Source organism: Ranitomeya variabilis, chromosome 7, assembly GCF_051348905.1.
Source record: "Ranitomeya variabilis isolate aRanVar5 chromosome 7, aRanVar5.hap1, whole genome shotgun sequence".
Taxonomy (NCBI): domain Eukaryota; kingdom Metazoa; phylum Chordata; class Amphibia; order Anura; family Dendrobatidae; genus Ranitomeya; species Ranitomeya variabilis.
This window is the reverse complement of record NC_135238.1, coordinates 13,579,076-13,606,632: the sequence shown is the minus strand read 5'-3', so window position 1 is coordinate 13,606,632 and position 27,557 is coordinate 13,579,076. Positions and strand designations below refer to the sequence as shown.

The 27,557-nt window shown below is 46.3% G+C and overlaps 2 protein-coding genes across 2 annotated transcripts; one reads left to right on the top strand and one right to left on the bottom strand.

The window, feature by feature from the left end:
• Positions 1-8,092: 8,092 nt before the first annotated feature.
• LOC143785375 (nmrA-like family domain-containing protein 1) lies at positions 8,093-14,967 on the bottom strand. The gene is made up of 5 exons (XM_077274166.1): positions 14,811-14,967; positions 12,980-13,218; positions 12,632-12,881; positions 9,292-9,482; positions 8,093-8,514 (listed from the first exon to the last, which is right to left on the bottom strand). The coding sequence occupies exons 1-5, from the start codon at positions 14,848-14,850 to the stop codon at positions 8,335-8,337; spliced, it is 900 nt and encodes a 299-aa protein (XP_077130281.1). The 5' UTR covers positions 14,851-14,967; the 3' UTR covers positions 8,093-8,334.
• A 4,635-nt stretch (positions 14,968-19,602) lies between these two features.
• LOC143785368 (nmrA-like family domain-containing protein 1) lies at positions 19,603-26,310 on the top strand. Its single transcript, XM_077274156.1, has 5 exons — positions 19,603-19,803; positions 22,674-22,912; positions 23,025-23,274; positions 24,442-24,632; positions 25,848-26,310. Exons 1-5 carry the CDS (start codon positions 19,764-19,766, stop codon positions 26,025-26,027), a joined length of 900 nt encoding a protein of 299 aa, XP_077130271.1. The 5' UTR covers positions 19,603-19,763; the 3' UTR covers positions 26,028-26,310.
• The last annotated feature ends 1,247 nt before the right edge of the window (positions 26,311-27,557 follow it).

Below are 27,557 nucleotides of genomic sequence, written 5' to 3'. Positions count from 1 at the left end.
CCTGCTACATTATGGAAGCTTGGGGCCCCTGAGCAAGAAATGTGTCTGGGCCCCCCCTCCTCTTATGGCGACAAAGATACATATATATATATATATTTGTAACAAAGAGAAAAATGCGGCACTCACCCTGTTGCTGCGAAGTCGTGATTTTTATTGGACCGAAAAAGATTTCAATGACCAAAGTCCATGAGGACGGCAGGCATACAGAGGGGTGCGGGGAGAAGGAGGTGGACGACGGCCGTTTCGTACTGGGTCCGGGTGCATGATTACCGCATGTCATTTCCTTTTAAATGTTTTAGACTTCTATACAAATATATTAGTTACAAAAATGTGAAACATTAGCAAATGTGCATATTAAAAACAAGTAATCATTAACTAAATGCAAACAAATACCTTTTTTAGACAAATATTTATTTATTTTTTTTAAATAAGAATACTGATAGATCCAGGTCGGGCCTTGGGCGTTAGTTTTTATTATCCATCAAGCTTCACGTTGCATTAATAATCCATTATGGTCGCCTCCCTGCGGGGGGTATTTTACAATTTCCAGACCGCCAAACCTTAAAAAATCAGGGTTAGAATTGTGCATTTCTTGTGTAATGTAAACCCTCCAGTATAAGAGAAGTCAAGTCCGGATCTGTGTTCGTATTTTTTAGTATTTTTTGAATCGCTTCAATGCCCCTATTTTGGGGAATACGGGTATAAAGATTTACCACATCTCCAGAATCTCTAATAAAAGAAGGGACAGTTGGTAACAGTGGTTTTAGTAACCAATCAATATATTAAGATAATGGTTCCGTTAATGAGTTAATACTAGATATTATTGGTCGTCCTGGTGGCTTTTCGATGGATTTATGGATTTTTGATATACTATACCAATGTGGGAATTCGGGGAGTAGGTTCTCTGCTCTCTTTTTTGATAATACCCCCTTTTCAACATATTTTCTCAGTAGAGTTTTCCATTTTGTTTTACATTTCTGAGTGGGATTATGCTCTAATGGACAGTATGTAACCCGATCATTTAGTTGTGTAAGGGCTTCATTAATATAGTAATCTCGATCTAAAATGACAAGATTACCCCCCTTATCTGCCCTCCTGATGACTATGTGCTCCCATTTTCTTAATTCCCCCAAAGCTGTTAATTCACTATTACACAGATTTTTACTAGGTGTACGATAAAAAACGGCCAAATGACCAAATCTTGGAAAAGATCAATAACATTTCCTGGGGAAATCTGAGGCATGTATTTTGAGGATAATCCTCCTCTAAAAGATTTTTCTGGGGAAGTTGGTTTGTCATCTGTATTATCGGTCTGGGCTAGGAGGGAGTTAGTAATACTCATTAATAATAAGATGTCATCAGGATTTTTTACATCTGTAGAGGGATATACCATAAAACTCAATGTACCAATTGAAATGCTACTGTGACAACCAGGACCCTGGGGCGCCACACTCCCCCCCTTAAATCCAGTACTCCCGGACTGAGAAAAGAAGAACAACAATATATTTTAGCAAAAAGACATACAATTTTTGAAATGCTATAAAACATTTAAAACAAATTAATAGTGCAAACTGGAGCTTCCCTTTATGGGAGGTACGGATGCTTGAACGTTACAAGAACTTACTGTATTTACATAGTATGCATACTTTTGAGAATAGAAAACTAACTAACTATGAAATGTGATAACCCTTACGGGTATACTATCTCTTAAGGCTTCAAGTGCAACACAACCATTATCTTTATTCAAAGTGCAGAACTTTCCTAGTAACGGAGATTGCCCTTACGGGTATGCTACGTCAAGTCCATCTGATTCAAAAGTGCAACATCTGACATTTTTATTACTCTCTGCACACAACACTATCTAAGTTCAAGTTTCAATTTTATTTTTATTCAATATATTAACTCACTAATATACTAACTAGCTGGCATATAAAGTACAATTCTACCTAACTCTGGACCTTGGTTCAGCAAAGTGTATCAAATCAACTTTCCCTTTAAGGGTGCAAAACAACTTTCAAGTCTTTTAATACTGAGGTAGTGAAATTTAATACTCAAGTCAATCAATAACTTTATAACAGCAGCAATGATGTGAGGGACCCGTCATTAACCCCCAACGTTGGTTTGGGCGGGCTACAAGGTGTGTATCCAGACTCGGAATCCTGCCGCACCAAACGGGTTTTTCTTCAGGTGTCTCTAAAACAAAGCAACTTTCACAGCAAGATTAGAAGCAGTCTCTTTAAAAGCTTCTTTGTAAAACCAGTAGAAAGCACCTAAATAGGTGTCAACTATACAAAGTGGAAAGTTTTTGACTATGCTCAGTTCATGATTCACAGTTCTGTAAACGGATGAACTCTGTAAACAAAGGATCCCTTTAAACAGAAACCTGGTCAGGTTAAACAAACTTTTAAATCGTAGCAGTCATTTTAAACTTTCAGCAATAATGGGTTAACATTCCAACTATTTACAGTCATATTCCTTCTTTTTATTTACTTTGGCTGTTCCCAAGGTAAGATTTGGCGCTGATTACTTCCTGGCCTGGGAAGACCTGGATCCAAAATCACACGTGGTGCCAGATAAATGTCGTGGGTTTGGTCCTCATGCACAGTCAAGTCATGGGCTGCAATCAGAGTTTGTGTGGCCTGAGTACACATGATGATTGGGGAGGTTATGGTTTCTGTAGTGGTGATAGTACACACAGTCGTTTTTGTGGCTTGGGATGCTGGTGGCACAGTAGGAGAAGCAATGGTGGCAGCTACTTTAGTACTAGGCAGCGCTGCTGGTGCCTTTGGTTTGGTCTGCTTTGGGGAAGTGTCTCTGCATTTGTGTACATTCAAGGCTTACCACCCTTTTTCTCCAAAGTGTCTGGTGTAGGTCACAATGTCCCCTGGATACAGATCCCGGTCCGGGTGTCCTTCCCAGAGGTGCGATTCTACATCCCGTCTACTGACAAAAACCTCTGCATACAGGCCTGGCTCTTTAATAAACCCCCAGCCTCCTCTTAGCTTGAAGGTTACCACTTTGCCCTGCCTCAGCGGGGCCTGGTTTGTTTTTCGGTCCTTGCAGGCCTGAGCCTTAGCGTGTAGATCTCTTTCATTAAAAGCTCTACGCCTGGACTGGGACTCCTCATTCTCCTTTCTCCACTTTAGCTCTAGACGCTGGCTGTACTCCACCCAAGTCTGGACTTCAATATGGGATCCCTCCGGCTGGGCCTCCCCAGGGAACCCGATCAGTTCTGCTCCCGGATTATCCCATTGGAAGGCTACTCCCTCTGCGCTCACCTCCAGTGGGGTGCCGATGGGTATCAGTGGAGCGCTCAGGCGTCTCTCCACCCCGGAGTCCTGATCCCAGGGGATGTTGTAGTGGCCCCAACCAGGTCAGGGGGCTGATGGAGCGGGGAGCGGGCCTACCAGTGTCTCGTCGGTGGCGGCGGTAAGAGCAGTCGCTAGAGCAAGGCCTTCAGCTGGAGCAGGAGTGGTCGCGGGAGCATGGTTACTGGCTGGGGCAGGAGCAGTTGCGGGAGCGGGTCGGTCACCGGGGCAGGGTAGTTTCCTATGCCTGCGTCTGATTTGGTTCCACCGGTGTCGGTTCTCTCCGCTGGTGAGGCTGTTGATGTTGGCTGCTGCCGCGGCTCCTCCAGCATGATCTTCCTGCGCAGGGCTGCTTTCCATCTCTTCACTGTAGTCAGCTCGGCGTCCAGGAGCTGGCGGCTCAGCTCCTCCACCTGCGCTTCCAGGAAGTCCGGATCCTCTGGGTTCTCCTCCGCACGCTCCGGGTAACCGCTGGTCACCATCCTCTCTGCCGGGTCTGCGGCCACACGTGCACGCTGCTGCTCTCTCTTCCGGGGCGAGGCTTCTTCTCCACCTTGTTCCCGCCATAGCATATCAGGAGGCGGACCTCTTTCACAGACGGGCACGTCCTCGTCATGTAATAACATGTAAAGGGGGTGTTCATCACTATTCGCGCCGCTCTGGTAGTCTCCTCCCATGCAGTCACGCCCTTCTTCTCTGGCGCTCCTCGTGGCGCTGTAATGGCAACAGTTTTGGTGGCAATGTTTGGCAGTATTTCACAGCGCACAGTCACTTAACACAACACAGTTAGGCACAGTCTCTTAGGCGCACATGACCCGATTTTCTGGGTCAGTCCATCCTGTTCGTGATGCCAAGAATGAGTCTCCCTGCCTGGGCCGTGGGGTACTCGGTACCGGGTCCGGTGTTTCACAGGGGGATGTCACGGTGGCGGTGACCCGGTCCGTGACCCTGGGCGCCCATGTAAAAGGGGAAAGGTCTTTAAAGGGAATAATGTTTATGTTCGTGACGTCACCTGTGGTATGCGGTCAGCATGACCGACACTGCTTAGGGGTCCGCTGGGGTGATGTTATGGCAGCTAGATGGTATACCTTCCCACAGGTGAAGTATGTCCCCAGGGCTCCCGGTGTGTAGGTGGAAGATGGTGAATAGTGCAGTAAGGAACGAGGACACAGGTTTGCAGTCTCTTTACCTTGTTTACTGAAGACTTCAGGCAGCCACAGTCCAGGGTACCAGATCACAGGGCAGGCAGGGTCCGGCCGGTTTAGAAGCGAATTCAGAGTCCCCCTTTTCCAGGTGGAGGTAAAAGCCTTCCTATAGCGCTGTGGTGGTGTAGTTCCTTACTGCCTATGGCTTCACATAAGATCCTCACAGATGTTCTCTCTCTGTCCCGCTATAGGTTAGGACATAACCCGTATGACTGGTGACTTGAGTCTGTTTATAGGGTCTCTAGCACGCCCTGGGCTCTAAGGGTGTCACCGTGCATCCTGGGTGTTAAGGCGGACAGGTAACTTGCAGTTCAGCTGTCCTGCCGGCCTCTGCTGTAAGTAGTAGAGTCCTTACAACCTCGGTGTTCCGGCTACTGGATAACTGTGCTTCAGAGGGAGGCAGCCTGCTCGTAGATGGTCTCCCCTGATATCACTCTCCTGTGCTTCGCTCTCCTGCTCGCTCACTGAACAACGTTCGGCTTTCCGTATGTCTCTTCCCAGGAGCTGTGGTACTTCAGACCACATGGCCCCTTCAGACGTTCTGACCCTCTAGGTCCATCTGCTCTCTTCTGTCTCTCTGACAATCTAATCTCTCTTTCCCTCCAAACCGCAATATATACAGGGGAGTCACCTAGTAAATAGGATCAGAAGCTCCCCCTTGTGGCCTGGAGTGTGAGCATATTGTGTGCTTTGTGATTACCTGGTGAGAGTTATCTTTCATTGCTTCCAAACGTAACATCACTCTCCCCGTGAGGAAAGCAATGCTACTGTGACGACCAGGACCCTGGGGCACCACAAATACATTCAGCAATTCGTAAGAATTGGCATGTATTGCAGACAGACAGGGATTTAGCTCCGCGGTTTGCATACAAGCGAACTCACACAATAGAATACTGTCATCAAGCAATAATTGGTTAAAAAAGAACACCCCACAGGGAAACCATAAATGCGGTAACGGTAATCTCTGTCATTTACATATATTGAAAAATCCTTTGCAGATTAGTTCAATTTCTCATACAGTTCGGGATTTCATTTCTTGCAAAAGTACATTCGTGGTCTATGTTTTATTCTGTCCTTGTTTATTTTTCTATATTGGAAAAACCATTAGACCACTAGCCACCAGATTTAAAGAACATTATGACTCCGTAATCACAGGTAAAGGTTGCTTAAGGCTAAGTCCTCATGGACTTTGGTCATTGAAATCTTTTCTGGTCCAATAAAAATCACGACTTCACAGCAACAGGATGAGTGCCGCATCTTTCTCTTTATTACAAACATTCTACTTATTGCAATATATATGCTGAGCACCAACAACCCGTGGTCTCGTGAAGCTGCACATTGGTTTCCACGTGGATCCAACGTCTTGGAGTGTGCGTTTCCCTGGTGCCGTTCATTCAATTCTCTTTCTCTTGTGGATATATATATATACTGTATATATATATATATATATATATATATATATATATATACAGTATATATATATACCCACACGCACATACATGTATATATATTACACAGTCTCCTTTATTATGTATATTGCCGTCCCTTATTACACAGAGCCCTCTCTTGTTTTGTACAGCTCCGTCCCTTACATATCTGATTATATAGAGCCCTGTCTTTATTACACACTGTCCTGTCTTGTTAGATGTATAATGCAATGATGGCTGATGGAGCATGGCAAAGCTTCTTTTCCAATGGAGGAGCTGATGGAATGGTCGTCTGGTCACAGGCTGCCCCATCACTGACCCTGATACATAATAAGTGGCCACTCTATATACTAAGGAACTGTACTATACATAATAAGTGAACACACTATATACTAAAGGACTGTGCTATACATAATAAGTGAGTACACTATATACTAAGGGACTGTGCTATACATAATAAGTGAGTACACTATACACTAAGGGACTGTGCTATACATAATAAGTACACTATATACTAAGGGACTGTGCTATACATAATAAGTGAGCACACTATATACTAAAGGACTGTGCTATACATAATAAGTGAGCACACTATACTAAAGGACTGTGCTATACATAATAAGTGAGTACACTATACACTAAGGGACTGTGCTATACATAATAAGTGAGTACACAATATACTAAGGGACTGTGCTATACAAATAATAATAAAGTAACCCGGTATATAACGGGCAGTCAGCCAATCACTATATGCAAGCCATTATCTGGGAAGATTCCTTCTTAAATGTCACGGTGACCATCTCTCTTGCTACCTAAAATTTCCAGCTTGTATGAAGGACTGTGATACCATCACTATGGACTATGTATTGTGAAGTAAATACAGTAATGACTCCCTTTTGATTACATTAATACCCTTGTATTCATCCTTGAAACTGCGCACACACACTAAGAGGCTGTAGGGGCTCAGTGTGAGGGACACAGGGCGAGCATGCCACAACGCCACCTGTGACATTCCTAATTTCCTTATTATTGGCTGGGCCTGGCACCTGTAACATCTAGTCCCCCCCCCCCCCCCCCCCCGGGCACTGCACTATGATCTATAGGCGCATCTCACAAGATTAGAATATCATCAAAAAGTGAATTTATTTCAGGTTCTTCAATGCAAAAAGTGAATCTCCTATATTCTATAGAGTCATTACACACAGAGTGATCTATTTCACGTGTTTATTTCTGTTAATGTTGATGATTATGGCTTACAGCCAATGAAAACCCAAAAGTCATTATCTCAGCAAATTAGAATACTTTATAACACCAGCTTGAAAAAATGATTGTAAAATCTGGAATGTCGTCCTACTGAGATGTATGTTCAGTAAATGCCCTCAGTACTTGGTCGGGGCTCCTGTGCATCAATTACTGCATCAATGCGGCGTGGCATGGAGGCGATCAGCCTGAGGCGCTGCTGAGGGGTTATGGAAGCCCAGGTTGCTTTGATAGCAGCCTTCAGCTCGTCTGCATTGTTGGGTCTGGTGTCTGTCATCTTTCTCTTGACAATACTCCATAGATTCTTTATGGGGTTAAGGTCAGGCGAGTTTGCTGCCAATCAAGCCCAGTGATACTGTTGTTTTTACACCAGGTATTGGTACTTTTGGCAGTGTGGACAGGGGCCAAGTCCTGCTGGAGAATGACATCTCCAAAAAGCTTGTCGGCAGAGGGAAGCATGAAGGGCTCTAAAATGTCCTGGTAGACGGCTGCGCTGACTTTGGTCCTGATAAAACACAGTGGACCTACACCAGCAGATGACACACAGTGGGTACGGAAAGTATTCAGACCCCTTTACATTTTTCACTCTTTATTTCATTGCAGCCATTTGGTAAATTCAAAAAAGTTCATTTTTTCCCCACATTAATGTACACTCTGCACCCCATCTCATGTCAGTCTTAAAGGGAGTTGTCTGACAGGATATGTGAGGGGGCAAGAATTCAGATGCAAGAATATACTGCAGTGTGAACAGCGCCGTCATACAATGGCCGCCACTCCATTCACAGATCTGCTAATCACTATAGTGTTCCCCTCCGGGGGGCGCCGACACTAGTGGATTTGTGGCCTTGTATTTCCCCAGCGATCATCGCCCCTTACAATTCACACACTAATGTCAGAGATCAGAATTGTTTTATTTTTTTATTAGACAAAAATATAGAAAACTGGAGACCTGCGGTCCCGGGCGTTTCACAGTAATGGTCCTAAAACCTAGGACAGACAGTCTATAACAGCCAATCAGGGTACAGCTTTTATCTTCCACATGGAGTCTCAGGAGTGAGAGCTGGGTTTTGATTGGTTGCTGCGGTCAGAATACTTTCTCCCACGTCTTTCCTCCACCATAGGTCACAAGTGACTTCACAAGTCCTTAAACGCCTCCTTGTTCTCCTCCATCCATGGTTGGAAGGTCTTGGCTTTGGGGTTGAGCTTTAAGGTGATGTCCACGTCCCGGTCAGGCTTTGTGATGAAGAAGCGGAACATGTTGGCCAGCTCCGCCGCTCCGGGGAAGCCGAGATTCTCGTACGCTTCAAGGGTGATCTGTGGGCCAAATACACACAAGGGACATTACAGCACAGGCCTCACTACAAGCTATTGCTCTCTGTTATCAGTCCTGTTAGGCAGAGGAGATTGTACTGTAACATGAGATCCAACTAAGTGAGCAGAATTGTAAATGCAGCTCTGGTTGTGAGCAGGTGTACGCCACCCTGTGCCCAACGAGTATAATCAAATAAATAAGGCATCACTTTGTAGCGCCAAAACTTGCAAACTTGAAATATGAATATTGAGTTGCATTACTGCACTAGAAATATGAAAAATTGAGAAAGTTTAGCACATAAATTGACCAATTCATAGTCCCTGGAAGCCACGGCAAGGCGTTTGTCATTTACCAGGACCTAACAATGCCTTTCCTCTCTTAGAATAAAGTCTTCATCTGTATGGGAACACGAATCCTCTGTTAGACTAAAATCGCTCTCTGTGTGGAGGGGTAGTGGTCCTGCTGGGATTAACAATACCTGTGGCTAAAAGGCGGAGTGCTCAGAAGGCTAATGAATACAAACTTCAAAAAACTGACCGTCACATCCAAACATAGACGAAGTGTGAACAGCTGCTGAACCTATTTGATTGTATATGAGTTGGGGACTCTAGGTTCAGCACCTGTTCACACTTAGTCTATGTTTGGATGTGACGGTCAGTTTTTTTAAATTTGCACCCGAGTATAAAGCACGGCATGGCTGCCTTGTAATGCCCAGACTACACTGTGGCGGCCATTATGGCGGTGTCATATTGGAGGGAGAGAGAAGCCGCTGATCTCACCTTGGCGTCTTTAATGTCCTTGCCGGTGACTTTGGACATTATGGCCGCATACTGCTCCACCTTCAACATCTCCCTTTTGAGTCCGATGTTCTTGCCTATGTATTCTGATGGCGACTTCAGGATGCTGACCACCACGCCGCCCAAATCTTTGACGGACATCCCATCCAGGGGCACATCACCCATCGGGATGGCTGGAAAGATAATGAGAGTTCTTAAACTGGAGCAGACTGATCATCTGGAGTCTAGGATGTGAGACTGGATGCAACTGTAACAGAGCCTCAGCTGTAGCACATTACAGCCATACAGAGATTTCAACTGTAGATGTAGACAAGCATATGACCAGTCACTGACAGATAGCAGAGATTTAGAAAAAAAATAGTTTCATTATACTCCAGAGCTGCATTCACAGTTGATTTTCTGCTGAAAATTAGGCTGCACAATAGCACATTACTGCCCCCCGCTGGTGCAAAGTATTTAGTGACTGGCAGTAGGAGATTCCCTGTCTGAAAGCAGCGTTTCAGTGTGACACGAGTACTGAAGATAAAACTGGACGAGGACCTCTGGGCAGCCATTACAAGGGTGCAGGGCCGGCTCCAGGTTTTTGTGGGCCCCGGGCAAAAGATTCTCAGTGGGTCCATTTACACATACCACAATTCATGATGCACCGATACAGCAGAGAAATCTAGGCATAGTACAATGACAAAGATTTCACTTCTTACATTACATGAGTGATAGCTATTGTAAATTCTACAAAAGGTCAGAAACCGGACAGTATAGTCCTCTATACAATATTATGGGCACCACATAGTCCTCCATACAGTATTATGGGCACCACATAGTCCTCCATACAGTATTGTGGGCACCACATATTCCTCCATACATTGTTATGGGCACCACATAGTCCTCCATACAGTATTATGGACACCATATAGTCCTCCATACAGTATTATGGGCACCACATAGTCCTCCATACAGTATTATGGACACCATATAGTCCTCCATACAGTATTATGGGCACCACATAGTCCTCCATACAGTATTATAAGCACCACATAGTCCTCCATACAGTATTATGGGCACCGCATAGTCCTCCATCATACAGTATTATGGACACCATATAGTCCTCCATACAGTATTATGGGCACCACATAGTCCTCCATACAGTATTATAAGCACCACATAGTCCTCCATACAGTATTATGGGCACCACATATTCCTCCATATAGAATAATGAGCCCCATATATTGCCAATACAAAATAATGAGCCCCATATATTGCTCCATACAGTATTATGGGTGCCACAGTCCTCCATACAGAATAATGAGCCCCATATATTTCTCTATACAGAATAATGAGCCCCATATATTGCTCCATACAGAATAATGAGCCCCATATATTGCTCCATACAGTATAATGAGCCTCATATAATGCTCTATAAAGTATAATGAGCCCCATATAATGCTCCAGTTAGTATAATGAGCCCCATATATTGCTCCATACAGTATGAGATGAGACTCACATATTGCTCCATACAGTATTATGGGCACCACAGTCCTCCATACAGAATAATGAGCCCCATATATTGCTCCATACTGTATTATGGGCACCATATATTGCTTCATACAAAATAATGAGCCCCATATATTGCTCCATACAGTATTATGGGCACCACAGTCCTCCATACAGAATAATGAGCCCCATATATTGCTCCATACTGTATTATGGGCACCATATATTGCTTCATACAAAATAATGAGCCCCATATATTGCTCCATACAGTATTATGGGCACCACAGTCCTCCATACAGAATAATGAGCCACATATATTGCTCCATACAGAATAATGAGCCCCATGAGTGATATCTATTGTAAATTCTACAAAGTCAGAAACCGGACAGTATAGTCCTTCATACAGTATTATGGGCACCACATAGTCCTCCATACATTATTATGGGCACCACATAGTCCTCCATACAATATTATGGACACCACATAGTCCTCAATACAGTATTATGGGCACCACATATTCCTCCATACAGAATGATGAGCCCATATATTGCTCCATACAGAGTAATGATATTGCTCCATACAGTATTATAAGCCCCATATAATGCTCCATATAGTATAATTAGCCCCATGTAATGCTCAATACAGTATATGATGGGCCCCATAAGATGTTCCGTATATGTTGGTCCCCATGTTGCTGCAAACATAAAAATACCCTTTCCTCGCTGGCCACTGTTCTGGACTTCTCAACGTCGTAGTCTTCCGGCTCTCTGCACTGACTGTTCAGGCACGTCATCACGCCCTCTGACCTGAATGTCAGTCAGAGGATGCAGAAGAGACCGCAGCGGTGGAACATGGAGAGGTGAGTATCACAAGTGCCAGGGCCCAGTCGTGGGCACTGGCACCTGGACTTCATAGCATGCCTGTGTCCCTGACGGCAAATGGGCCCCCGCGCCTGCCCAGGGCTGCGGCACTTGCCTGGGTGCGCTGGCTGACAACGCCGGCCCTGCAAGGGTGTACTCAGTTTTCATAGGCAACTGTACAGCAGTCCTGCATGGATGGAGGAGGCTTTCCCATAAAATATCACTTAAAAAATTCAAATGTCAGATTGGTGGGGTCCTTCTGTTAGAATGTAAGGGGGACACAGGACCCTCCTAGAGCAGGAGTTGAATATGCCTCCTGCTCCATTCACAGCGCCGACCCCAGTAGTTGGAAAGTCATAAAGAGATTGTCCCTGTCGGCATTTTTTTTTTTTGCCCATAATCTCAGTGTAAGGCCTCATTCAGACAGACGATTGTCACATAGGAAAAAAAAAATCAGGCGACATGGGAAAATAAGAAGTCGAACAGATTCGATTGTCCTCCTGGTGAAGTCTGATTGCCCTCCCTCACAGACCCATTGACTTGCACTGCAGATACTGATCTGACCCGCGGATCAAAATTGTACATTTTTTAAACTGACTTCATGAAGAATCACAGTCTGTGGGGCCATTCACACGTCCATCACAGGTACGAGTCATGTGTGAAAACCACTGATGGCACTCGAGGCATCATTCACATCATTTTCACAGCACTGCAGCCAATCACTGAGCTCAGCGGTTCGGACCGTCTACTTTGGCCCAGCTCAGTGATTGGCTGCAGCACCGATGTTGAGACACTGGAACCAGGGATGGAGAAGACTCAGTTCAATGGTTTGTGGGTAGAAAGAGACAGAAAGCGTCGTCCACTTCCTGTATAATTGGTGCCCTGTGACAGCAGCCATTTTGGGCGTCCCCTATATAAAGCTATGAAGGCCTCTCCCTCATTAATGACGAGTGACGGAACGTTCCTTGTACCTAATGAGTAGCCATCACCGTCCTTGTTCTTCTGGGGCCTGAAGTAGGTCAGCAGGTTCTCGTAGTAACTGGGAAGCCTCACGCTGATCATGGGGACCCCGATCTCACGGAAATATTCCTCAATTTCTCCTTTTCCATCAAAATGCAGCACCTCCAGCTTTCCCTCCGTCAGTTTCTTCACATTCTCCAGGCCGCTGAAGACCACAATCTCCAGGGCGAGACGCTTGGACAGATCTGCGATTAGTTTACCCTGAAGAAATTTTAAAAAGTGTTATCACTTCCTTACATGAACCAGGCGGCTAAGGATGAATCCCACATCATGCGACAGTCTAGTAATGGCGCCGTTACCTGCGCGATCTCTTTCTCCTTGCTGAATTGCTCAAAAAAGTTGGTGACCAGGAACGCCCCATACGCCCCGCTCAGGGCAGCCTCCAGGCTCTTCTCATCGTCCAGATCCGCGGACACGACCTCTGCTCCGGCCTCCTTTAGCTTCACAGCTGCCGGTTTGCTGGTGTCTCGAGTCACCGCCCTGACCTCAAAGGTGCCATCATCCAGCAGAGCGGCAGCGACCGATCCGCCCTGAGCTCCTGGGAGAGAAAGCACAAGACATGGCGGACATTAGCACCACGGCCAAACATCGGGAAACAGCGCCATCCAGAAGGTTGGGAAAACCGAGTGACCACCCTGTAAATATTCACCATCAGTCCGGAGTATACCGGGACCACCCTGTAAATATTCACCATCAGTCTGGAGTGTACCGGGACCACCCTGCTTACCGAAACAGACACCAGGGGGCGCTCCAGCACCTTTTTCCAAGAGTTAAAGTAGTTTGAACAGGGTCCCGCCTGCCATTATGGGTGCAGGTGACATTTTTCAGATATTTTCAACTAAATCATAATTTGTGACATTTTGAAATGTGGCATATCTATTTTGTTATATCCCCCAAAAAACTAAAAAAAGGGAAAAATGTACGCCCCTATAACAGAATCCACAGTCTCCCCGGCATCACAGGTGAACTCCAGTGCGCTAGGAAAGGTCAAAGAGCCCCGGAGCCTGTGCGATGCCGGGGAGACGGTGGAGGACGTAGGGACGCGTCATCCACACGAAGCAAGAAGGAGGACGGCATCACGAAAAGATGGCAGGTGCCGGACCAAGACCAGCGATGCCCCTCTCACCGGCAGTAGGGAAGTATAATAAAAGAGGTTTTTTCTTCTCTTGCAGGTCGGGTTGGGGGCAAATATAGCATTATAGACTGCTGTATATCAGCCCTGAAAGGCGGTGGCCGGATCTCATATTGGCCAAAGCTGGGGACAGGTTCCCTTTAAGAGCTACAATCTCAACGTAGAAAATATTAGCGAAACCCGCAAAGAGGACATTAATTTGTTCATATGTTAAGATTTACCATTATCAGGGATTGAAACCCCTATTTATTAGGCTAAACTAGGGAAAAAAAAATATATATTTATATATAGATCTATATAGTTAAAAGTGAGATCTTCACAATGGGAACAGCTTCATCTCTTTCAGCGATTAATAAGTGTTAGACTTTTTTTCCTAATTATTCCTAAATTATGACCATTTTGGAAAGCAGCGTTCTCGTTTATTAATCAGCGACTTCAGTGAGAATTCTTACTCCCCAAACGCCCGTTTGGTCATTGGATATGGAGAATATTATCCCCACTTGGAAATCTGTGAATTCAGCGATTTTTGGTCCCTAAGATCTTAATCGCCGGCTCTGGGAAGAAACCGAACGTCCCTAAAGTGCCGGATATTATTATTCTTATGAAGATATCACTTAATAAAACGTATATTCCCATGCCCTAGCAAATAATACTTATGAAAAATTGAACTCAAGGGTTAAACAGTAAGTTTCCTACTCCCCCTCCCCCTCCATTGTACTTGGGGTAAATTTCCGCATAACGAGTTTCACATGGCCCCCGGCATTAGGATGGTGGGACGGAAGCCATATTACCGGTGGAGGAGCCAGGAGAGAAGAACATAAAGCTGCTTGTAAGGTTCCCCATCACAGGACTGGTGACAGATGCTGGGGGTTGTAGTCCAGCAGAGCCGCACCGCCTGTACATAGGGTGGGCGACCTATGGGATGTATACAGCAGTCACAAGATCAGCCACCACCGCCTGCAAGGGACTCCAGCCCTTTCCTCCTCCCCCGCACTCACCTGTAGCTCCAAACACCACGAAGACTCTCTTGTCGGCCATGTCTGCTGTGCACTGGATGTGTGTGTGGGTATACAGCCCAGAGCGGATTATATACCGGAGCCCGGACCCCTCCCCACCCTGGGCTGTGGCCAAGTGTCATTATGACTCAGCACTGCACACAACAGTCAGCCCCCCATCCCAAGACCCTCTAACACCCTCACTATGTCCGCCGGGCTGTCAGCAGTCACACGGTCATTACTATGATTCACGGATCTGCAAAAAAATATATTTTTTGTTGACATCACAGGTGACTTTGCACTTTTCTGAATGATCTTTTTGTCCTGATTTCACAGATGTCTATAGTTTTTCTGTAGCACGTATAGTTTCCGTGGAGCAGAATCATTATTATAAGGTATAGGAAATATACTGGCGACATTAAGAAAACAGTCATCTACACATCAGAAAAAAATGCTTCACCTTACAAAACAGATTTTATTAAAGCAAAATAATTTCACATACAAAACAGAAACCAAAACATGAGCAGAAATGAAAAGTGCTTAACATTAGACTGTCGTTATATGATTTTTCAGGGTTGTCCCTATATAACATCCAACAGTAATCTGCCATCATTGAGTCATTCCAAAAACCCTGGTAGCGGTGATCCATTACTTTAATGTCCTGGTGAAACCACTCGCCTTGTTCATCGCTTACATCCCCAAGATTTTGAGGGAAGGAATCTAAATGTGAATGCAAAAAGGGCTTTTTCAGAGGCGTGAAACATCCAAAACACTGGTATGGAAGCAGTTCCTCAACACCGTCACCATATTCTGGAGATCTTTGTTTTCCTAAGGGTACCGTCTCACAGTGGCACTTTTGTCGCTACGACGGTACGATCCGTGACGTTCCAGCTATATCCATACGATATCGCTGTGTCTGACACGCAGCAGCGATCAGGGATCCTGCTGAGAATCGTACGTTGTAGCAGATCGTTTGGAACTTTCTTTCGTCGCTGGATCTCCCGCTGTCATCGCTGGATCGTTGTGTGTGACAGCGATCCAGCGATGCGTTCGCTTGTAACCAGGGTAAACATCGGGTTACTAAGCGCAGGGCCGCCAGCATAAAAGTAAAAAAAACCAAACCGTACATACTCACATTCCGGTGTCCTTCAGGTCCCTTGCCGTCTGCTTCCCGCTCTGACTGACTCCTGGCCGGAAAGTGAGAGCAGATCACAGCGGTGACGTCACCGCTGTGATCTGCTTTCACTTTACGCGGCACTCAGTCAGAGTGGGAAGCAGACGGCAAGGGACCTGGCGGACACCGGAATGTGAGTATGTACGGTTTGGGTTTTTTTACTTTTACGCTGGCGGCCCTGCGCTTAGTAACCCGATGTTTACCCTGGTTACCCGGGACCTCGGCATCGTTGGTCTCTGGAGAGCGGTCTGTGTGACAGCTCCCCAGCGACCACACAACGACTTTCCAACGATCACGGCCAGGTCGTATCGCTGGTCGTATCGTTGGAAAGTTGCAGAGTGTGATGGTACCCTAAGACGTTTTCACAGATCCACTTGAACCTTTTCCAAGGTCTCAATTCCTTATCATTTCGAGTTCCTTCAAACACATCAGCTCTCATAAGCTCCCTGATCTGAAGAACCAACAAAAACCTCTTCCTTCAGTTTTGCTGGTGAAATGCTGGAGAATTTCGGTTAAATGTATGGAACCCTTGTGAATTTGTCATTGTCATGGCTTTCACAAAGTTTTTAATCAATCCCAACTTTGTATGTAGTGGAGGAAGAAAGATTGTTGTTGGCGCAACTAAAGGATTATGCTGAACATTATCTCTACGTGGAGCATAGATGTTCCTCTATCCCCAGTCACGACGAACATAATGCTCTACTGTATTTCTACTGTCCCATAAACACAATATTTTTTGAAACCTTCTTGCATTCCGATTAGCAGACCAATCACTTTCAAATCTCCACAGATATTCCATTGGTGATGCTTATATTGTATAGCATACAAAACATCTGACAGATTTTCATAACTTTCCTTTAGATGACATGAGTGAGCACTGGGGATTGATGGTTTCATATTTCCATTGTGAAGCAACACTGCTTTCAAACTTATCTGGGATGAGTCAATAAACAATCTGCTCTTGATTCAGTTCTTCAAAAAGGCCGTTCACATTGTTTCAGTACACCATTGGCCTATCAACTGTGAAAAATTGTGTTAATGTGTTACTTCTGTTTCAGTAATAACACACTTTGACGTCATCATGAAGAAGATTCTTCAGTTTCAGCCTAGATCCAAGAAGTTCAGCTTTATCTTTTGACAATGAAAGGTCTCTGATGAGATCATTTAATTCATGTTGAGTAAAGCGTTCTGGCTGCTCCATCAGGCACATACTCATCTTGACTTGAGGTCTCCATGTACCATGTCACCAGTAGCTTCAGCTCCATAGTCTTCATATTCTAATCAATTTTCATCCAATCCAGACAACGGTGGTACAGGAACTGGCAAGGTACCATCATGTGCAATTGGCTTAATCGCAGATTCAAGTTCAGGGTAATTAATCTTATGTTTGTTCTTTGTAGAAAAACCCTTTGGTTTGACAATAAAAAGTAGCAGTCATCACTATGAATTTTGGGTTCTCTCCAAATCATGGGAACAGCAAATGGCATAGCCACTTTCCTCATATTCAACCAGTCACGAAGACCATTTGAACAACTTGAGCATATCACATGAGGGGCCCAGATTTTGTCTTGATCACCAAGTGGACACTTAAAGTACATCTGGTCCATCTTTGTAATAGCATGAGTGATTGAACGTACTTGGCCTTTTGGTGTAAAAGAACCACATACATCGCAGAATTTGTTCGGATGATTGATGCACTGTTGGGGCATTTTTCTCCTTTAAATCAGATAAAAAAGTAGAGTAAGTTCAGTTCAATGGTGGTGACAAACTAAAAAAAAAATGTGATGAGCCGACCTACTATATGTGGATATTTCCCCAGAGACGACAGAGGCAGCTTGTATTTAGCATTGATTTTACTGGAGGTAATCTGTTAGATAACTACCAAAGTTGTGAGGTAAACGGGTCAGCCTATTCCTTACAGATGAACATTTGCAGACAGGCAGTTTCTCAGTGTGATATTGGCCGTTTTCAGGTTCTCTCTCTGTGGAGACCCTCACTCAGTTACACCTCAGCGGCTGAGCTGTTTTCTTCCCTCTGAGGCGACTTGCCCTCCCAGTAATGCCGTGATAATCCTCTCACAATGGCGGCTGTCTGCTGCCTTCCCTTCTATCTCCCTGTGGCAGGGCTCAGATCCCTGTAGAGCATACCTCCCAACTTTTAAAGATGGGAAAGAGGGACAAAGTTTGCAGCGCGCAAAGCGCGCCGCGGCAAATTTTAGGCCACGCCTCTGAGCACACCCATTCATAACTAGCTACACCCATATCCGTGTTCCAACCACACCCATTTAGCACTGCTGATCACACTGTTTCATAAAGAATAATTATAAACAAAAAAATATGGCCACACAGTGCTCCATACTGTATAATGGCCGCACATGATGCTCCATACTGTATAATGGCCCCACATGATGCTCCATACTGTACAATGGCCACACATGATGCTCCATACTGTATAATGGCCACACATGATGCTCCATACTGCATAATGGCCACACATGATGCTACATACTGTATAATGGCCACACATGACACTCCATACTGTATAATGGCCCCACATGATGCTCCATACTGTATAATGACCACACACGACGCTCCATACTGTATAATGGCCACACATGATGCTCCATACTGCATAATGGCCACACATGATGCTACATACTGTATAATGGCCACACATGATGCTCCATACTGTATAATGGCCACACATGATGCTCCATACTGTATAATGGCCACACATGATGCTCCATACTGTATATTGGCCGCACATGATACTTCGTACCTTATAATGGCCACATATAGCTACTCCTACACACGCGGCTGCACTCCGTACACACGCGCACCGCTCCATACACCTCGTACACACGCGCTCCGCTCCATACACCTCATACACACGCAGCTCCGCTCCGTACATCTTTTGCCTTTTGAAAAGATCTTTTATAATTTTTTCTATTTTTTATCTGGCGGCCGCCTAGTTCGCCAATACGTTCGGACCGGCCCTGTAAGTGCCCCCCTGCATTGTCGTTATTTGTGGCAGTTCGGTCTTTTCTAGGACGACGTTCCTGCGAGGTGTCTCCGGTATGAGGCGGCGGTTGCAGAGGATTACTCCAGCACACGGCCTATTATGTGCAGTGGGATTATAAACCGCACTTCAATACTGGGATTACACAGCCGTCGCCGCCTGGGTCATGGGATTGGATTCAGGGCACGGATCGTCCATAGAAAGAGGAGTCCTGTGAGCCACGGATCCTGAGCCACATTCACAATGGCTGCCTGCGAGCCGAGTGCTGATTAGCAGCCGCAGACATTCAGCCAATCAACATCCACCAGCGAGAGTCCTAGATATTGGACCGGCCGACTCCTATAGTGGAATTCCCCTTTAAATGTATAAAAAACCACAACAACATTGGTCATCTGTCATTAAAATCCCTTTTTATTTAAAGATCTTGTAATCATACTTCCTGCCATTACTCTGCGTTTATACATGAAGCTGAATATTCCTCTGCTGCTGTCAGTCCTGCATTCTGCTGGTGAACTAGGCAGCTCAGGATGAACAGCCGGGGTGATGGAATGTCCTTCTTGGCTGATAATAGTGTGACTGTCTGCTGACTGCCCGGCGGACATAGTGAGGGTGTTAGAGGGTCTTGGGATGAGGGGCTGACTGTTGTGTGCAGTGCTGAGTCATTATGACACTTGGCCACAGCCCAGGGTGGGGAGGGGTCCGGGCTCCGGTATATAATCCGCTCTGGGCTGTATACCCGCACACACATCCAGTGCACAGCAGACATGGCCGACAAGAGAGTCTTCGTGGTGTTTGGAGCTACAGGTGAGTGCGGGGGAGGAGGAAAGGGCTGGAGTTTGGGGAACGTTCCCTTGCAGGCGGCGGTGGCTGATCCTGTGACTGCTGTATATGCCCCATAGGTCGCCCACCCTATGTACAGGCGGTGCGGCTCTGCTGGACTACAACCCCCAGCATCTGTCACCAGTCCTGGGATGGGAACCTTACAAGCAGCTTTATATTGGGGCAGCTCCTGGTTATGGGGGGTTTACCCCAAGTACTATGGAGGGGGTCGGGACCCCACTGTTTAACCCTTGAGTTGTAGTCTGTGTGTACAGCGGGTGTCGGCTGTGCCCCCCAGCTGGCTCCTACCGCCCCGGGTCCAGCAGGGTGGGCAGCAGCTAGGTCTGTTTAACCCTGTAGATGCTGCAGGCAGTAGGTGGTTAATAGGAAGGGAGCTCCCTCTTTAATGTGCACACATTGTGGATTCAGCTTAGGAATTTCTGGTGCGGATTCTGTCTCTCCTGGCAGAGAACGCACCTGCGGGGTTTTTTGTGCGGTTCCGCAGCGTTGTTTTTGCTGCGGTTTTCTATAATGGAATGGGTACGAAAATGCTGCAGATTCACGAAGAATTGACATGCGGTTTCTTTAAAACCGCAGCGGATTTTCCGCAAAGTGCGCACAGCATTTTATTTTTTTTCTCATTGATTTACATTGTACTGTAAATCAATTGCGTTTCTGCACCTCCAAAAAAAACGCTGCGGATCCACGGAGAATCCGCAACGTGCGCACATAGCCTCAACCTATTCTCCCAGCTGTGGGGGCATTTAGGTTAGAAGTTAGCAAAGCTTCGGAAGAAACAAACACAAGTGTATATGTAACTGTCATGTGTTAAATATTATCTGCTATAACGGGAAGGAAAAGGGACAGTAATAAAGACTGAAGGGGGAGGGGAGAAGCTGGCTAGTCTGCTCTTCCATTAAAAAAAAATATTATGTCTATTTTTTTTTTCTCCCCCCCCCCCCCCCCTTAATTTCCAATAGAAACTAGCCTTGGATAATTTGAACATTAATGTTATTGACTCCTATACGTATAGAATTACAGCCGGTCATTCTGTGAATTAGAATTGTCCCAGATTTCCTCTTAAAACCTTTAAAAAAAAAAAACCTCCTTTGCTAGGACATGGCAATATAAGTTTTACGTGAAATATTCTTAGTAATCAGTTTCGGGACGTTCGGTTTCCTCCTGAGCCCACGATTTAAGTTCTTCTGCAGTAAGTCTCCCTGGACTCACAGGTTCCCATGTGGGGACAATATTCTCCAATGACAGAACGCCCGTCTGGGTGAGCGGTAATTATCGCACTGATTAATAAACCAGGACGCCGCTTTCCAGAATGTTCTTAATGTAGGATGTTAAAAATAATGCGGCCTGTCGCTGCTTTTGCCAGTCTTACCGTTGAGGTCCATGGCCGGTCGTACATACGTTGGTTTCAGGTTTTTAGATATATTTCCCACTTCAACATATGACACTGTCCTTACTAACATTAGTGCTGCTGCTGGTTTTCCAAACACGTTTTATTATTTGTTGCTTAGGCCTCTTTCACACTTCAGTCTCTTCGCGTCCGTCTAAAACCGCCATTTTCCTCAAATAGCGGATCCGCCATTTTTTGGGGCGAATCCGCTATTTTCCCATAAACATGCATTAGCGACGGATTGTGGCGGATGGTCGTCTGTTCCATGCGACGGATCCGTCAAAATTTGGCGGACATTGTCTAGACATTGACGGACATTATAACGCTTTTTTGTCTGTGCCGAAATGGCGGTTCGCGACGGATCCATCGCGTCCACCATTCCATAGAATAGCCGCCTATGGGCAACGAATCCGTCGCGACCGTCATTTCAGCGGATCCATCGCCGCTCCCCCCCCCCCCCCCCAATCCACTTTTTCAATTGCGCATGCTCCAAAAAGTAGATACTTTTCCCAGACAACCCCCAAGTGACGGATCCGTCACTATGTCGGAGCAGACTGGCACCAAACAACTGAAGTGTGAAAGAAGCCTTAGGCTACTTTTACACTGGCGTCATGCACTGCACATCGCTGTGCGTCGTTCCGTAGAAAAAAACGCATCCTGCAAAATTGCTTGCAGGATGCATTTTTTTTTTTTTTCTCCATAAACTTGAATTAGCGACGCATTGCCACACGTTGCGTCGGACTGTCGGCACAAGAAAGGTTGCATGTAACGTTTTTTTGTGCGTCGATAGCGTCTTTTCCGCATGCGCGGCCGGAACTCTGCCCCCACACATCACAATGGGGCAGCGGATGCGCTGAAAAACAGCTTCCACTGCCCCATTGTGCGGCGCTTCCACACTATGCATCAATGCGCTGCAACGTCACATAGCGACGTGCAGTGCACGGCACTAATATGAAAGTAGCCTTAGGAGTTGAGCAAAGAAATCAGAAAAGTGTGTGTGTGTACCACATTTCAAAATGTCACAAATTACAATTTAGTTGAAAATATCTGAAAAATGTCACCCGCGTCCATAATGGCTGGCGGGTCCCTGTTCAAACTACTTTAACTCCAGGAAAGAGGTGCTGGAGCGCCCCCTGGTGTCTGTTTCCGGTATACTCGGGACTGATGGTGAATATTTACAGGGTGGTCCCGGTATACTCGGGACTGACGGTGAATACTTACAGGGTGGTCCCGATATACTCGGGACTGACGGTGAATATTTACAGGGTGGTCCCGGTATACTCCGGACTGATGGTGAATATTTACAGGGTGGTCCCGGTATACTCAGGACTGATGGTGAATATTTACAGGGTGGTCCCTCGGTTTTTCCCAACCTTCTGGATGTTGCTGTTTCCCGATGTTTGGCCGCGGTGCTAATGTCCGCCATGTCTTGTGCTTTCTCTCCCAGGAGCTCAGGGCGGATCCGTCGCTGCCGCTCTCCTGGATGATGGCACCTTTGAGGTCAGGGCGGTGACTCGAGACACCAGCAAACCGGCAGCTGTGAAGCTAAAGGAGGCCGGAGCGGAGGTCGTGTCCGCGGATCTGGACGATGAGAAGAGCCTGGAGGCCGCCCTGAGCGGGGCGTATGGGGCGTTCCTGGTCACCAACTTTTGGGAGCATTTCAGCAAGGAGAAAGAGATCACACAGGTAACGGCACCATTACTAGACTGTCGCATGATGTGGGATTCATCCTGGGCCTCCTGGTTCATGTAAGGAGCGCTGCTCTGGATCCTGATAACACTTGTATAAACTTCTCCAGGGTAAACTGATCGCAGATCTGTCCAAGCGTCTCGACCTGGAGATTGTGGTCTTCAGCGGCGTGGAGAATGTGAAGAAACTGACGGAGGGAAAGCTGGAGGTGCTGCATTTTGATGGAAAAGGAGAAGTTGAGGAATATTTCCGTGAGATCGGGGTCCCCATGATCAGCGTGAGGCTTGCCTGTTACTACGAGAACCTGCTGACCTTCTTCAGGCCCCAGAAGAACAAGGACGGTGATGGCTACTCACTAGGTACAAGGAACGTTCCGTCACTCGTCATTAATGAGGGAGAGGCCTTCATAGCTTTATAGAGGGGACGTCCAAAATGGCTGCTGTCACAAGGCACCAATTATACAGGAAGTGGACGATTTTCAGCCTCTTTCTACCCACAAACCATTGAACTGAGTCTCCTCCATCCCTGGTTCCAGTGTCACAACATCGGTGCTGCAGCCAATCACTGAGCTGGGCCAAAGTAGACGGTCCGAACCGCTGAGCTCAGTGATTGGCTGCAGTGCTGGTATAATGACCGCTGCAGCGAAGACTTAGTCGGCACTGGACCCAGTGAGGTAAAGTCTGTTTTAGGCCTTAAGAGCCATCGCTGGTTTTCACAGATGACTCGTGTCTGGGGCCATTCCCATGTCCACAATGCTTCATTGACCGAGTGGTCAGTGGAAAATCTCATAAATGTACAATTACTATCCGTGGGGAATCAATATCCACCATGAAAATCAATGGGTGGGGGGACACATTGCCCTGACATCGTGTGTGGCCCCACTCCTTTCCCCACCCTCTGAGAATAATCCGGCTCCCTTCCCTCATACGTGACAATCGTCTGTCTGACTGAGGCCTTACACTGAGCTTATGGGCAAAAACAAATGCCCACAGGGACAATTTCTCTGACTTTCCAACTACTGGGGTCCTCGCTGTGAATGGAGCAGGTGGGCGCGTATTCGACTGCTGCTCTACTAAGGGGGACCAGAACCCTCCATCCTCGAATGCTGAGGGTCCCACCAGATGGACCTCCACTATCTGACACGATGATATTTTATGGGAAGGCCTCCTCCATCCATGCAGGACTTCTGTTCAGGGGCCTATGAAGACTGAGTGGACCCTTGTAATGGCTGCACAGAGGCCTCGTTGTCTCCCTGAAGCGCTGCGTTCAGATCTGCGCAGGGAATCTCCTAATGCCGGTCACTCGGCACATTACTGCCCCCTACTGGTGCAGAGTATTATCATGCAGATCAACTGATTGCAGCTCTGGAGCATAATGAAACTAATGTTCTATTCATGATCTCTGCTAGCTGTCAGTGACTGGTCATATGCTTGTGTACATCCATAGTTGAAATCTCTGCAACAAACCCTCAGCTGTAGAACATTATATCCAGTCTGCTCCATTTTATCGACTCCTTCTCTTTCCAGCCATCCCGATGGGTGATGTGCCCCTGGATGGGATGTCCGTCAAAGATGTGGGCGGCGTGGTGGTCAGCGTCCTGAAGTCGCCATCAGAATACGTGGGCAAGAACATCGGACTGAGCACGGAGAAGCTGGAGGTGGAGCAGTATGCGGCCATAATGTCCAAAGTCACCGGCAAGGACATCAAAGACGCCCAGGTGAGATCAGCGGCTTCTCTCTCCCTCAGATATGACACCGCCATAATGGCCGCCACAGTGTAGTCTGGGCACTACAAGGCAGCCATCCCGTGCTTTATACTTGCTGGGCACAGGGTGGCGTTCACCCGTAGAAGGTTTACACAGTAAAATATTTGATATTTGCAGATGATACAAAACTATGTAAAGCAGTTAATACAAGAGAAGATAGTATTCTGCTACAGGTGGATCTGGATAAGTTGGAAACTTGGGCTGAAAGGTGGCAGATGAGGTTTAACAATGATAAATGTAAGGTTATACACATGGGAAGAAGGAATCAATGTCACCATTACACACTGAATGGGAAACCACTGGGTAAATCTGACAGGGAGAAGGACTTGGGGATCCTAGTTAATGATAAACTTACCTGGAGCAGCCAGTGCCAGGCAGCAGCTGCCAAGGCAAACAGGATCATGGGGTGCATTAAAAGAGGTCTGGATACACATGATGAGAGCATTATACTGCCTCTGTACAAATCCCTAGTTAGACCGCACATGGAGTACTGTGTCCAGTTTTGGGCACCGGTGCTCAGGAAGGATATAATGGAACTAGAGAAAGTACAAAGGAGGGCAACAAAATAAAGGGGATGGGAGAACTACAATACCCAGATTAGCGAAATTAGGATTATTTAGTCTAGAAAAAAGACGACTGAGGGGCGATCTAATAACCATGTATAAGTATATAAGGGGACAATACAAATATCTCGCTGGGGATCTGTTTATACCAAGGAAGGTGACGGGCACAAGGGGGCATTCTTTGGGTCTGGAGGAGAGAAGGTTTTTCCACCAACATAGAAGAGGATTCTTTACTGTTAGGGCAGTGAGAATCTGGAATTGCTTGCCTGAGGAGGTGGTGATGGCGAACTCAGTTGAGGGGTTCAAGAGAGGCCTGGATGTCTTCCTGGAGCAGAACAATATTGTATCTTACAGTTATTAGGTTCTGTAGAAGGACATAGATCTGGGGATTTATTATGATGGAATATAGGCTGAACTGGATGGACAAATGTCTTTTTTCGGCCTTACTAACTATGTAACAACCAGAGCTGCATTTACACTTCTGCTCACTTAGCTGGATCTGATATTACAGGACAATCTCCTCTGCCTAACAGGACTGATACCAGAGAGCAGTAGCTTGTAGTGAGGCCTGTGCTGTAATGTCCCTTGTGTATTTTGCCCACAGATCTCCCCTGAAGCGTACGAGAATCTCGGCTTCCCCGGAGCGGCGGAGCTGGCCAACATGTTCCGCTTCTACATCACAAAGCCTGACCGGGACGTGGACATCACCTTAAAGCTCAACCCCAAAGCCAAGACCTTCCAACCATGGATGGAGGAGAACAAGGAGGCGTTTAAGGACTTGTGAAGTCATTTGTGACTTGTAGTGGAAGAGACTGTGAAATACTGAAACCTCGGGGCTGCTTGAGAAAAACTAGTGCATGGAGACAGGTGGGAGGAAGTATTGTGACCGTAGCAACCAATCAAAACCCAGCTCTCACTCCTGAGACTCCATGTGGAAGATAAAAGCTGTACCCTGATTGGCTGCTATACACTGTCCTAGTTTTTGGGACCATTACTGTGAAACGCCCGGGACCGCAGGTCTCCAGTTTTCTATAATTTTGTCTAATAAAACAATTTCTGAACTATGACATTAGTGTGTGAATTGTAAGGGGATGATGGTTTCTGGGGAAATACAAGGCCACGGATCCATTAGTGTCACTAGCAACCTCTAAAAAATGAGGCTATGGGTAACAAGGCCACGTATGGATGCCGGAGGGTGATGTGTTCTAGTGTCAGCGCCCCCCGGAGGGGAACAGTATAGTGATTAGCAGATCTGTGAATGGAGTGGCGGCCATTGTATGATGGCGCTGTTCACACACTGCAGTATATTCTTGCACCGGATTTCCTGTCAGGTCGGTGCGACAACTCCCTTTAAGACAGACATGAATGAATACAACACAGAGACTTCAGGTCATAAACCATGTTCACAGTTACAAGGATCCGTCGCCACAACTGGCGTGTGACCGGGGATGAAGTCACAGAAGGGTGAAATTGGCAAAATTACCGTATATACACAGGAGCGTTCTCTATGGGGAGAGAGGAGTAAGTTAATGTCTGACACTTATGGAACGTGTGATATGTGAGGAGGTGAAGACCCACGAGTTTATCAAACAGAAGCCGTTTAAGGGTATGTGTCCACGGTCAGGATGGCCGGCGGTATCGCCGCAGCGGCGAAGCCGCTCGGCGCTAAGCCCCGCCCCCTTTCTGGGACGCGATGATGCCGGATGTGTTAACTGTACACATCCGGGATCATCGCTCTCTCCCATAGCGCCCTGTGTTATGCCTTGTGGGGACGCTGCGTCCCCGCAAGGTGTACGGACATGCTGCGATCTGAAAAGACGCGCAGCATGTCCAGTTGCAGGGAAGACTGATGCGGGTTTCCACGCATAGTGGAGACGGGATTTCATAAAATCCCCTCCACTATGCAGGAACATCTGGATGCTGCGTGTCTGACGCTGCAGCTCTGCGCAGCGTTTACTGACCGTGGAAACATACCCTTAGGGAGTTTTTGAGGAGGTTTTTCATTTTCTGAAGAGTTTTTTTTTTTTATTTTCTTACCCAATGCGTCTATACAGATTGGACAGTGCTCGGTTTGGGGGATTTCTTCAGGATCCACTTCAGAAACGTGACGTGAACTTTCACGTTACAAGGTCTCCAAAAAATATTGAGGTGAAAAAAACTTAAACTCCCTCACAATACCCCCTGTATATCAGGGAAAAAAATGAACAAAACACTCCATCAACCCCCCCCCCCCCAAAAAAAAAAAAAAAGGAACAATTCCTACCTTACATTGTCCGATGACAGAAAAAAACAAGAATTGATAATTCCAATGTGA

What these genes read in the sequence shown, in the direction of transcription:
- LOC143785368 (XM_077274156.1), top strand. Translation starts at nt 19,764, where the DNA reads ATGGCCGACAAGAGAGTCTTCGTGGTGTTTGGAGCTACAG. An exon ending in AGGAGAAAGAGATCACACAG is followed by an intron (nt 22,913 to 23,024) that starts GTAACGGCACCA and finishes AAACTTCTCCAG; the next exon opens with GGTAAACTGATCGCAGATCT. An exon ending in CGGTGATGGCTACTCACTAG is followed by an intron (nt 23,275 to 24,441) that starts GTACAAGGAACG and finishes TTCTCTTTCCAG; the next exon opens with CCATCCCGATGGGTGATGTG.
- LOC143785375 (XM_077274166.1), bottom strand. Translation starts at nt 14,850, where the DNA reads ATGGCCGACAAGAGAGTCTTCGTGGTGTTTGGAGCTACAG. An exon ending in CGTGGTGTTTGGAGCTACAG is followed by an intron (nt 13,219 to 14,810) that starts GTGAGTGCGGGG and finishes TTTCTCTCCCAG; the next exon opens with GAGCTCAGGGCGGATCGGTC. An exon ending in CGGTGATGGCTACTCATTAG is followed by an intron (nt 9,483 to 12,631) that starts GTACAAGGAACG and finishes TTATCTTTCCAG; the next exon opens with CCATCCCGATGGGTGATGTG.